Source organism: Oenanthe melanoleuca, chromosome 11 (assembly GCF_029582105.1).
Source record: "Oenanthe melanoleuca isolate GR-GAL-2019-014 chromosome 11, OMel1.0, whole genome shotgun sequence".
NCBI lineage: Eukaryota > Metazoa > Chordata > Aves > Passeriformes > Muscicapidae > Oenanthe > Oenanthe melanoleuca.
This window is the reverse complement of record NC_079345.1, coordinates 6,528,030-6,540,635: the sequence shown is the minus strand read 5'-3', so window position 1 is coordinate 6,540,635 and position 12,606 is coordinate 6,528,030. Positions and strand designations below refer to the sequence as shown.

The 12,606-nt window shown below is 45.4% G+C and overlaps 1 protein-coding gene across 5 annotated transcripts in view; it reads right to left on the bottom strand.

The window, feature by feature from the left end:
• The window catches only part of RANBP10 (RAN binding protein 10), a 67,224-nt gene extending 54,949 nt beyond the window's left edge, over positions 1 to 12,275 (bottom strand). Inside the window, exons 1-2 of one of the 5 annotated variants that reach the window (XR_008841362.1) lie at positions 11,869 to 12,275; positions 10,892 to 11,003 (exon numbers count right to left, since the gene is read on the bottom strand). Coding sequence is in view for 1 of the 5 variants with exons in the window: in XM_056500434.1 (XP_056356409.1) it covers positions 10,892 to 11,003; positions 11,869 to 12,073 (317 nt within the window). In the remaining 4 variants the exon portion in view is untranslated. The remainder of the gene's footprint in view (positions 1 to 10,891; positions 11,004 to 11,868) is intronic. The other 4 variants (XR_008841361.1, XR_008841360.1, XR_008841363.1 and 1 more) reach the window with 4 other exon arrangements.
• Positions 12,276 to 12,606: the final 331 nt, after the last annotated feature.

The following is a 12,606-nucleotide window of genomic DNA, read 5'->3' as shown; positions in this document are numbered from 1 at the left end:
TTGGACCTGTCCCCCACACCTAATCTGAAGCTTCAAAAATGCTGCATCAGTAGACCAATTCCAAACAGAGCAGACTGACAAAAATAAACGCAGACACATGCTGGTGATTCAGTCAGAACAGTCTTGTTTCCACTCACCAGCAGCTCAGCAGTTACCATAGCACCAAATTTTTCCAGACTCCTACTTCACCTCAGCCCTGCCCAGTGTTGGTTGCTTCAGAAAATGTGATTGAATCAGGCACACTTAACCACCAGCCACAACATCAGCTCTGCCTGTTTCATCCACACCCTGCCTGCCCTTGGCCTCAGCAGAAGAAAGAAGGACCTTGGTGAAAAGCTCTCATGTCAGAAGATGCTGGCTCCACACACAACCAGCAGTATTCCCAGGATATTTTCCTCTAAGTCTTACAGCACCATGACTGTGCTGTGATTAAGCTCAAAGACACAAAGCTTTTTGGGTCCATTCCCAGTTCCCAAGTGCTTCAGCAGTAAACACCAACATGTAGCTGCTCCAGCACAGTGACATCCAAACAGGACAGCATTCACTTCTGCCTCCTAAGACAACTTGGGTGGTGGACTCTGCAGTGCAGATGTTTTTAAAGCTGCATTTTAAATTTGTTTGCTTAAAAAAAAAAATGGGTTTTTTTTGTTGTTTCTGTCAATAAAAGACTTTCCCTTGGAAAATATATGGAAAACTAAAATGATGACTGTACTTCTGAATTAAAATTTAATTCTTGAAAATACAAAAGATCTCAAATGCACTGATTCAGGAAGAATTATATATTGTCACTGGGCAGAAATTATAAATATCTGAAAAACAATGAGAAAAGTTATTTCACAGGAGTGACAACATTCAACTGACCTAAACTGAAACAAAGAGATCTCTTAATGAGGCTGCTCTAAACATTATAGTCATAGAAGTAGAGGAGACACTGATGGCTGTGTTTAGTTTGTCCCAGAAGGGGAATCCACCCATATGAGAAGCAATTCGAGTCAAAAGATGTTTCTCCAGAACAAACATGATACCCAGAGAACCTGCCAAAAAGTCAATGTAAGAGAAATTTTTTGTGTACTCTAAAGCTACTTTGTATGAGCAAACCCACAAAAATCCTTGTGAACCCAGCAGAAAAACTTCAGAACAGATCTGCCCTTTGACAGCAAGTGGCCAATACTGAAATTCCAGGATTTGATTCTATTTGACTTTTCCAGTGCAGGACTGAAGAACTCATTGAGTAGAACAGAGGAGAACACAGCAACAGAACCTGTACTACAGTCTTCAGTTTCAAGAATCCCAGGAGCAAAGAACATCTCCACAGAAAGCACCCAGCACCTGGGAAGCACTGCTATGTGCAAAATGAAGGCAGGGCAGAAGGAGGGAAAAAGCAATTAGCCCATGGTCCTCACTGGACAAACAGTATACTCTGAAAAAAAGGAGGTATTTCTTTACCCAAAATGCTGCAAGACTTTCTCCAATACACTTAGACTGAGTACTCATCTCTAACACTAGCTGACAATTAGCAAGGCAGATTTATTAAGGTTCTGCCAGGAGAAGACAGTATAAATAATAAATACAGGTTTACCCTGTATTTATTGTTTAACCTGTTAAAAGGTACCAAGTCAGGATGGTGAAACAATCCCTGCCACTCTTCTTTCAAGTGGCTGTGAGGTTCACCCAGATGCCAGACAAAATTCAACCCATCTGAAAGCTGGGGAAACAAAAGGGAGAAAAATACATTGGTTTAGCATTGGTTGGGTAATGGCCACGAGCCCAAACTCTTCTTTCCTGAGCCAGTCCCTCCCTGGCACAGTACAGGAGGCTGAAACAAGACTGCCAGGGATGCCAACAGGCACTGAGGTCCAAACATGAAAGAGTTAAGACCAGAGAGGTTATATAAACTGTTTTTTAGGTCATGACTTCCAGTAAAGTTCCCTGCTCAGCTGTGAACCAACATTAACATGACACGCCGTAGAAATTCCTGGGATTGGCATTTTATGGCTCAGCCAAAGCCAAGCAATCCCACTGAGCCACCACTTAAACAAGGGATGTTCCACTCTTCCAGAGGTTTGTGATTCCAAGGCTTCTTGTATCCTGCAGTTTTTTCTAATAACCACACCTATGTGGCAGGAATCCTGTCCTCCCAGCTATCATGCACCCCATTCTTTCAACATGCACAGTTAAATCTAAAATAAACAAACTAAATTATTAAGTTAGAGATGAATAACACACCACACTGGTGGCATTTCAGAGACTTTCACAGTCTCTTGTGCAAAGCTCTGAACTATCATTCTTGTCTGAGGTGGGTCCTGACTTCATGCCAGGTTTAAAGAGTGGCTAGAAATGATAACCCTTATCAACTCACCACTTGAAACCACATTGTGGAAGTTCTGGTGGGGGAAGGGGAACATTGTTGGAATCCAGTATTTTACATGCCATAGGTAATTTTTTTTAACAGATGTAACTTGTTTTTTCACTGCCTTAAAACAGTCTCCAATTCCTTAGTCTAACAACAAATATTTTGGAACTACTTCATAATAGAATATAATCTTCAGAGTGGAAGTGGTTCTGATTTTATTTGTGCTGTTCTGTGATGGCGCTTCAGCAATAGCACTGATGGGCTCCAGGAAGAATCCCAATTCCCCAAGAAGAGGCCAGTAAAGACAAATAATGAAAGGCTGAAAAGAAGGGGATAAAGGGAAGAAAATAAATTTTTAAGAGCTCATTAAAAACAACTACAAGTATCCTGAGGCAAGGAGGAGTCCATTGTACATCAGCCCTTAAAAAGGCAGAGAATCCTTAAAAGCTGAAGACTGTGGAAGAGAAGGTGAGTGAGCAGGACAAACTGTGAGGCAGTGATCCAGTAACAAAACATCTTCTCAGGGTGGTTATGAGTAATTAGTGACTAAATGACAGAGGAAGAATGAAAAGCTATTTTTGACAGACCAAGCTATCATATTCCCAGCTCCCTTCCAGCTTTAGGATCACGTTTAACTGGTATCTGCCAGCTCTAAGAAGGGCCAAACCCATCCCTTGTCTGTGCTACCTTCAGGAAAGGAAGACTGATGATGTAGATTAACAATGTTTGTAGGAACACTGAAAGATGGAAAATACAGACACAAAGACTTGACCTGAGCACCATTTGAGAAAGAAAGGCATAATACAAGCACCACCAGGGTAAAATCACCACTAAAATCTATTAGGAATAACCAGTTTCTCCATCTGCTACCCCAAACATCACCACATCCAAAGAACCCCAAACCCTGTGGTCAAATGCAAATGTAGTTGAAGCAAAGGTGTCCCACCAATTTATTATTTTTTTCACTCTTGGCAGCTGACTCATTCTCCAAGTCAGCTGATATCCAACAAAGTTCACACACAAACCATCTCAGTGGCAAATGGTGCCTAAAGTCTGGGAACAGCACAAAGCATTACTGATACTCATTCTCTGATTATTTATTCTGGTTACACCCAAGTGAATAAGTAGGATTTTTGTTCAGGTTGTCCTGCTGATTAGCAACCTCACTTCCAAATGTACTGCTCACTGAAAATATATTAGGGAAGTTAAACAGGTTTCCATGACTGAACGGACTTAAAATTGTTTGACTGCCAGTCTAAGTAACAGAATATTTTTTTTCTGCCATGAACAAAGCCTAGAAAACAGTAAAAAATATGTTAAGATTTACCACAAATGTATAACAGAAAGGCATCCAAAAGAGGTCAAGCCATTTAAAGACTATTTCATTTTGGTGACTAATCTTGCATTTCAGTCCATCATAACAGATGGATTAAAAACACACCTTGAGCCCCTGTTTTTTCCTCTCTGAAAAACAGAGGGAACAATACAAATGCAATACTAAATCAGAAGAAAACACTCCATCACCAGCCAGCTGTCTTTTAAGGGGTATTCTCACATCCTTATAGGCTAATTTCCTCTGCTTTAGGCTGCATGGGTAACAATTTTTAAGAAAGGAGGATTTACCTGCTAATAATCAATACAGAAAGAAGTAGCTGCAATATTTACATAAGAACTGGTGGGGAGAATTAATTGTGAGAAAAATATCTCAAAGTAAAAGTAACACCTGAAGTTTTGAGAGATGTGCTGGTGAAATAAGAACACTTTCTCTTTAAAGAGCAGCAGAGAGTCAGAGCTGGGGCGAGCGCTGGGAAAGCACCACACACTGAACTCACAGATCTTTACACACTGGCATCTCCACAACAAGGGACAAAGGCTTCATGTGGACCAGAGCATCAGTACAAAGAACTTGTAAACAAGCAGGCAGATTGTAGTGTGGAAACAGAGATCCAGTCTTATATCACAGGTACAATGTAAATCTCATTGCTAGAAAAGCAGTTTAAAAAATGAATCTGGCCACAGAGTCAATATAACACAATTAACACAATTCAGCTTCAGTGGAGAGCTGAATAAAGAGTCAAAGCTTCACACTGAATGATAAATTCTTCAGCAGTTCATCATTTCAAGGCTTCTCGAGTGAAAGAAAAAGGTTTTTCCTATATAAAAGTTATCCAGCTTACAAAATTTAATTATTAAACAGAATTCCTTAGATCTGCAAGCTTAGAATATGTAAATAATTAGCTCCCATTATTCTGTGATTTAACTGCAAACATATTCTGAAGAAGTGAGCATAGTAATGTTTTAAACATAGTCTAAATATGTTGATTTTGCTAGTTTGTTTTTGTCTCATTTTTACTTTTTCTATAACAGATACTCAGAAATAGCAGAGGAGGGGGCACAAAAATATAACCAAACAAAAATAACCCCTTCCTGAAATTTTTCTTCTTTATTGTGCAAAATTTCCTAAGAAGCTGAACAAAAAAAACCCAACAGCAACAAAAATAATTATCACAGTCTGAAATCTAGGAAATCTCAGACCTCGGACATACCTAAATCCACACATCACAAGTAACATATCACCATCACTGCTTCTACTTCATTGCCTTATTTCACCAATTATTTTAATGAAAAAATTATACTCAACCATAACAACGGATGGCCCATGATATTGCTATAAAACACAGTTTAAATTTCCACTTCATTGATAAAAAAGAAAGGAATTAAAAAAGCTGTCAACTGCAAATCAGATATTCCAACCTCATGACTCCTTTACACTGAAAATTACACTACTCTCAATATTACTCCCTTTTGGAAAAGTGTAGCAGAACAATGACAAAGAAATAACAACTTGTATAAGGTGCCATCAATTGACAAAAAAACCTTTGCAGAAAATGAGTCTCTACACCTTAGAACACCAAGGCACAGTTGGTAGCTGAGCAAGCAGGATTTGCTTGGGCAATCCGCAAATGGGAACAAGGCAGGAACTGTTTATGGAATCTACTTGGGGGCCTTATTTATGTCTTGGGTCATTTAAATGAGTGTCTGCAGAACAGCATAAATTCAAACAAGCAGACCTACCTGCAATCAGAACAACTCCCTCTCTGTGCTAGTTTTGGATTCTTGGAAACCAGGATGGAAAAAAATAAAAAGGTGGGAGAAAATAAATTATTTACAGGCTTACCAGTGACAAATCAGGAATCACACAAAAAATCCTCAGTTCCTATAGAATATCCCTTATCCTGCCCTGCACATCCAGACAGGCAGGGCACTCCAAGGTGTCTGAGCACAAGCAGCCAGTGCTGTCAGAGATCTCCATGGACAGGCCTCTGTCAGCATCTGGAACCCATTAGAGAACACAAGCAAAAGGCTTTTCACAGAGCCATCACACTCACCATATGCTGAGGAGAAATGGAAAGTTGGCAAGGAGAAACATAAGCAAGGAAAAGGGGCAGATGATTTGTTACTAATGCACAGACTGCAACCAACCAACACATCTGACCTTTATTTTTCTTTTTCAGTCAGAGAGAAACTAAGCTATTTTTAAGTCTAGCTTATGGTGCACTTGTGTATGAAAGCTAAAGGAAGACTTTAAATAAACTATGGTATGGACTGAGCTCGAGTAGCTCTTCAGCCACTCTCCTCAAAGAACTCTTTTCTTCCTCTCCCACAAAACTGTCCTCAACCTAAGCTAGTGCTGACCAACATCTCTGGACAACAGGCTGCACAGCTCAAAGCAACTGTGGAATGGTGCTGGAAGGATACCAGCATTCCCTGTGGCTTCTGTCTTTCCAGCTTCCCTCTCCTGACTTTCTGGGTCTCCATCTAATGCAGAAATCCCTGTTTTAAGTACTCATCCAGCAAAAAGAGACTGAGTACAATTGAGCTCATGACACAGTCACTAGTGCTGGCACACAAAAACACATCATGGCAAAAAGAAAAGCCATACTGAGATGCTTCCTGGGATGGCTCAAAGTCCTGATGAAACCACTGGGCTGCCCTGGTATAGAGGGCTGGGCCCCCTGGCACCTCCTCTGCCCACAGAGCACACTTGCTGTGTTTGCACAGTCACTATGGGCAGGCAGTGGCCCTGTCCCCACCAGAGAGGTCAGGATGCCAGCACACCAAAGTATGAGTAAGCAGCTGTCCAAGACCAAACCATCCCCAGAAAAGACAGCAAAGGCAATCCACAGGCTGCTGGGCTGTCTGTTCCAGAAGCAGCTCAGAAATGAAGAGGAGGCAGCAGGACAGGTGACTTCTGCCAGGATTCAGAACCCATGCATCATCAGGGTTGGCCTCTGGAATGTCCTCCCCAGTCACACTCCATCACAACCCAGCACGTGGCTGGGGGAGGTAAAACCAGTCCAGAAACCAAACTGGTGGTCAGGAACACACACTGTCACCCACAGACAGCTCACCTTGCCCCAGCATAAAGAGGACAACAAGGATGACTTGTCCTTCTGAGTCACAACAGCCTCTAAGTTGTGGGTTGGCTGCCCTTCCCTGATGAGTCTCTCCCTGTTCCTGTTTACCAAGCAGAGATCATCCAGTGGGGAAACAGAGGCTGTGAGATGTGCTGACAAATCACCAAACAGAACCATGTACTGGAGGGAGAGAGGACAAGAGCTCAGTGCTTCAAACACAGCTAAGGTTGAGCTGTTATGAACAGCACCAGGATAAAAGCCTGAGTTATTTGTGGCAGCTCAGGAACAGAGGAGTCACAGGCATTTCTGCCAATCTGCTCATCTGAGGAATGCTGGAAGCAAGCCATCTACAGATTTACAGAGAGGTCTGGACAGGAAGGGACCTTGGGACATTCTTTCTTCATCCTTCTGCCCAAAGCATAAGTAACTCTGAAACTGTCAGTCAGCAGACTGAAGGCTCCCCCAGGCAAATTTGATGAGGCAGATGCCAGTGCTTCTTCAAGCATCCTGTTTGGGTGCACAACCATTTTCACAAAGGAGAATTCTCTTACGTCCAGCTGGCATTTCCCTTGCCACAACTTGTGACCCACTGCCTCTTGTCCTTTTGTTCCAGTTGACAACACTCAGAAGACAAGCACACAATAGCTCAGGAATTAACCACCAGCAAATCTTAAAACAAAACTGTTCAACAACACTTGGAATGGAACTGAGGGTTGCTGCTCCCAGCTCAGGCCATGCTTTTATTGACTCACCTTCAATTAATAAAGGGAACCCTGAAAAGTAGCCCTGAATTTAAAGAGGAAGAAAAAAAAAAAAAGAACAATTTCTGACAGTGATGGCAATAGATGAAATCATCATCAATTATCTTCTGGCCAGCTTTCCACTAGTTATTTCCCTGAACCAGCTCAACATAGGACAGGGTAGCAGTCTGTCTGCATGAGAGAAAGAGTAGAAACATATAACAAATGCAAGGGCAGAATCCTACAACCCTGACATGTATCATCCTAAAGTGCTGTGGAACCACTCCCTGTGTGCTTAGCACAGACAAGGAGGTGACAAGAGGGCTGGGACTAGAGACTGCAAACTGAGTTCTCCTCTGCTCTCTGAGGATAAGAACCTTGGAGATCTCCCCCCTCAAGAAGTTGCAACAGATCAACCTACAGACAGATCTGATTTGCTCCATGTTACCTAGAAACCTTGTCAAGACAATTTTTCAATGGTATCCTGACAGCCTCCCTCTCCCAGAAAAAAAACAAAACAAAAACACACAAAAAAAACCCCAGCAAATAAACGTGACCTCTTATTAATTAAGACTAAATCCATCAGGATAAAAAATAGCCACCATTCTACTAAAAGTAAGTTTGAATCATGCTTGTCCCTCTCAAAAGACTGTGTTTTATCTCATGAGCAGTGGAAGATCCAAAGCTAAGAAAAACTGATCAATTTTAAAAGTTTCTTACATACACCAAATGGATTTTTTTTATGTTGTACTTGCTTTGAAATATCCACCAGGAAATGATTTTACTAATGCTGAGGCAGAAAAGTCCAACGATGGCAAAGGCAGAGTTTTCATAAATCATTTTGCTTGCTCCTTTAACAAAAGAACCTTTCTGGGACAGGTGCATTAAGGCACAGCTGAGACAAGGCAGTCCAAAAGAAGTTTTTCTACCAGCTGTGGCAGGGCAGAGCAGCTTGTGTCTGTGCTACTGCAGTCACTCCCTCCCTCTTCCCCTGTGCTGGCTCTGGGGTCAGCACAGAAATTCTCAGCCTGGAAAACAGGGGGAGGCAAGGATGTGTGTTTTAACTGCTAGGATATGATGTGGTGGGAGAAAACAGGAGAGAACCAGAGCATAGTGGTTTTAAATCCCCTCAGTCCAATGAAAAACAGAGAAGTTAAAAAGGTGGTTCTGACAACTGAGTCATCTCCATAGCTCAGGTTTCTCTCCCACAGTGACATCACCAATCCAAAATGGCACTGCCTGATGCCAGTTCAAGCCTCTTATCAGAGCATGTCACACACAGACAACATCCCTTGGTAGGCTGCAAAAAGGCATTGTGTGAGCTTTGGGATTCTTACTTCTCCAATGAGAGCCACTGGGAGACTCTATCCCATTTCTTATCTGAAACTTTAGATTCTGTTGTTTCTTTCAAGTGTCAGTATCTAACCAGAGTGCAGAGCCCTAAACTAATAATGCTGAGCACAGAAAAACAGCTTTGAGCAAAATCAGACTCCTCAACACTGCCTGAAATTCACTTCACCAAAGCCTTTCTGGAGCAAGTCTTGTTTCAAAACCAAATCGCTCACATTTTAAACCTAAATGTGAAATGCCATCACAAACTCCAGAAAGAGATACACAGAGAATAACTTCACATCCTTACCTCACTACCTCATACAGAAGTCAAATAACCAGCTCTAGGGCAGAGGCTGAAATATCCATTCTGAGAATGAGCTCAGAAGGATTCCTCTCCCCTTGCTAAAGGGCTCCTAGTGTTGTTTCTAGGGACAGGCTTTGCCACTTACACTGCTTGAAAACTTCATTGCCTCAATCCTTTCTTTAGATGTCTAGACCTTTAATCCTTTAAACTGAAGTCACCATGATGGAATAAACACTGGGGAGCCTCCTGAGAAGAGATCTCTGCCACAGTTCAATGGTACAACACACTGAGCCTCCAGCAGGAACATTCAAACTATTAAAGGTGAGATACACAAAAGCACCTTCTCAAGTGACAGCCAGACAGCAGCTACAGTGGAAATTCACAACCACAAATCCCCAGCACCACCCTGTGTGAGATAAAAGTTGGATCTGTCTCTACCAGCAAAAGAAAAACAAGGCACAGGAATGGCTGAGACATCAGAGAGACTCTCAAAGCCACACCACTGCCCTGACCTCAGATCAGAGCTACCAGCAGCCCCTGTTCAGGTTGCTGTGTTAACACACATGGACCTGTCTCTTTGGACTTATTCCTGGAAGGTCACTGTAATTACAGAATACAATAAAAACAACAGATCATTAATACAGAAAAAACTGACCTTGGAAAGCAAGCAGAAAATTCTGTTATCTCCCTTTAAGACTGATCTAGACTGCAGTAAGAATTAAGTGCTGTTCAGTGACCTTTTGTAATGTGATTTCTTCAGAAAATTGAAGCTCACTGAAAATTATTTCAGTTTTAGCAGTTACATAAACTAATCAAGGACAGTGTTTCAAAACAGACAAGCACTTAATAGCCAGGTCAGTGAAATGAAGGAGTAAGGATGGTCCTTTCCCTGCATTTATAAGGAATTCAGCCCAGCATCCACCTTTGCAGATAACCTAGTAATTATCAAGGGCCTAAATGCAGCACAGCCCGAGATCCTTCACAAGTCCCTTTACAAGTAGGCCACTGATCACTTCAACAATGACAGCAAAAAAATTCAACTGTAACAAGTTGTCACTTTAATTTGGTTTGTAGTTGGAACATCTGCTGCCCTTCCCCACAACCCTTAAACTGGTCAGAGTTCAAATGTCACACTTGAAGGATTGGTTTAATTAATTACACCCAATCCCTCCTCCTGTGTAGCTTTCCCTTCCAGATAATATTCCTGCCGTATCCATCCTTTAACAATGCCAGGACCATCCACACAGAGCAGACTGACACCTTCATAATGAGTAAAAATTAAATCCACATTAACAAGGGAACACCAGACCTTGTTAGAAATTCCCCTTTATTGCTTTCCCAGTGCTCCAGTTCTCCTCACCAAAGCAACACCACTGCAGCAGTCCAAAATTAACCTCAAGGTTCCTCCCTTCTGCTTCACTTCATTCCAGAAATCACAGTGATCAGACCTTGCCAGCAAGAAGAAAACCTATTTTAATTCATCCCGCACCAGAGACCTCCAGTTTCCTGAATTCTTTACAAGTGCCCATCTCCAAGAGCTCAGGACACAGCTGTGCCAGTGCCTCTGCTTCCAGGGCATTCCACCTTATTTCCCTCCGTTCATGAGGACAAAACCTGCCCATGCTGAGCCTGCCTGCTGCACCCAGCAGCCACAGGACCTCGCACCCTTCCGGAAAGGAGGCCAGAGTCCAGCAGAGCTGCCAGACACACATCCCCAGCCACTGAGCTGCAACGAGGCACTTACCCATCTCTACCTTTACTGACGATCTTCACTTCAAAGTAATAAATGCCACAGGCTGCAGGGATGGGGTGAGTGGCCCTGACCGAGGCAGCATCTTTGTGATTTTTACCGTGACCTAAGAAAGAACAGAAATGTAAGTACTGAGGGGATCTGGCCTCTCACACATCCTGATCTAAAGCCTCACTATCTGAAGCCAGCAGGGATCTGTTTCTAAACGGAGCCAGCCATTTAAACACTTTCCAGAGAACCAGCATATACAACCCTGCACTGCCACCAAGAACAATTCCTACAGCACAAACATTTCAGCTTTCCCTTTGTTTTCACTATGAAGTTTTTGAGAAAGACTCTCAGTACCACCTCGCCCCCTCCCCACAGACATAATCTGAAGACCAATGTACACAGACAGAAGACAAAAATGATTACACAAGAGGGGAATGACATCAGTGTTTACTAGCCAGGCAGGAAAAGGAATAATCAGCTCTCCGCTGGGTGGGTAGGGAGAACAGCTCCAATAGCGAGCAAGGAAAACATCGCACTACAAGTCTGTGAGCAGCTATTCCGTGTAAACCCGAGGAGCCAAAGCCCCAGTTACTCAGCGTGTCGGGGCCATCCGAGCCCTCAGCCGGGTTTTGAGCAGGATGACAGAGTAAACAGCCGGTCTGGCTGCACCGGGCCCGGGCGAGCGACACTGCACAGCGTTATATAAGGCCACACACTCGGCCGGGAGAGCCCCCGGCTCCCCAGCGCCGCCGCTCCCAGCCCGGCCCGAGCAGCGCGGCCGGGCCCCGGGCCAGGCAGGCTCCCCGCGCCCGGACCGCGGCGCCGCCCGTCCCGCATCCCTCACGGCGCCCCTGCCTCGGAGCCGCTGCCGGCTCAGCCCGCGCCCGGCGGGCCCGCGGAGCGGCCGGGCCAAGAGCCGCGCCGGGGCCGCCCCGCTCCGGGCCGAGGCCGAACCCGGCGCCGCCGCCCCAGCCCGGCACCTTTGTAGTGGACGCGCAGGTTGCCCTGCGAGAGGCCGATGTAGTTGTACTTGTCCTTGGGGCTCCAGGACCGCGGCAGCGGCGTCTCGTCCTGGTTGACGGCGGGGTAGAGGCGGCGGAGGCGCCGGCTCAGCTCCTGCTCCTCGGGCGGTCCCGGCGGCGCCGAGTCCCCGCCGTGCGGGCTCCCCGCGCCCGCCTCCGCCATCTTGGAGCCGCTTTGTGTCAGCGGGCGGGGAGCGAGGCCCAGCCGCGGCCGGCAGCCAATGGGCTGCGAGCGTGCCCACAATGGGGCCGCGCCGCCCGACGGGAAGGGCAGTCCCCGTCACGCCCGGCCGCTCGCCCCTGCCTTTCGCAGAGACTACAACTCCCGGGAGGCGGAGCACGCAAAGCCCCGTCCCCCCTTCGGCGTGCTGCACGCTGGGAACCGTGTCCCCGTTCCGCTCTGCTCCCATCAGTTCCGTAGAGTAGGAGACTCCCAGTCCCAGCGTGCTCTGCCACAGCGCGGAACACAAGGGCCGCCCAGCGCTTGCAGGCGCCCGGCGGCCGCCTCCGCTCACGGGCCGGTTTCGGCCGCCGCGCGGCGCCCGCGCGTCAGGCGCTGCGTGGGCAGCTATGGCACCGCGCGAGGGGGTCCTGCGGGCCTGGTCGTTGCCGTGGCGACGGGTAAACGGAGCGCGCTATGGCGCCATGGCGGGCCCGCGGCTGGGGAACGAGCGCGGCCACGGGGCTTCGGCAACT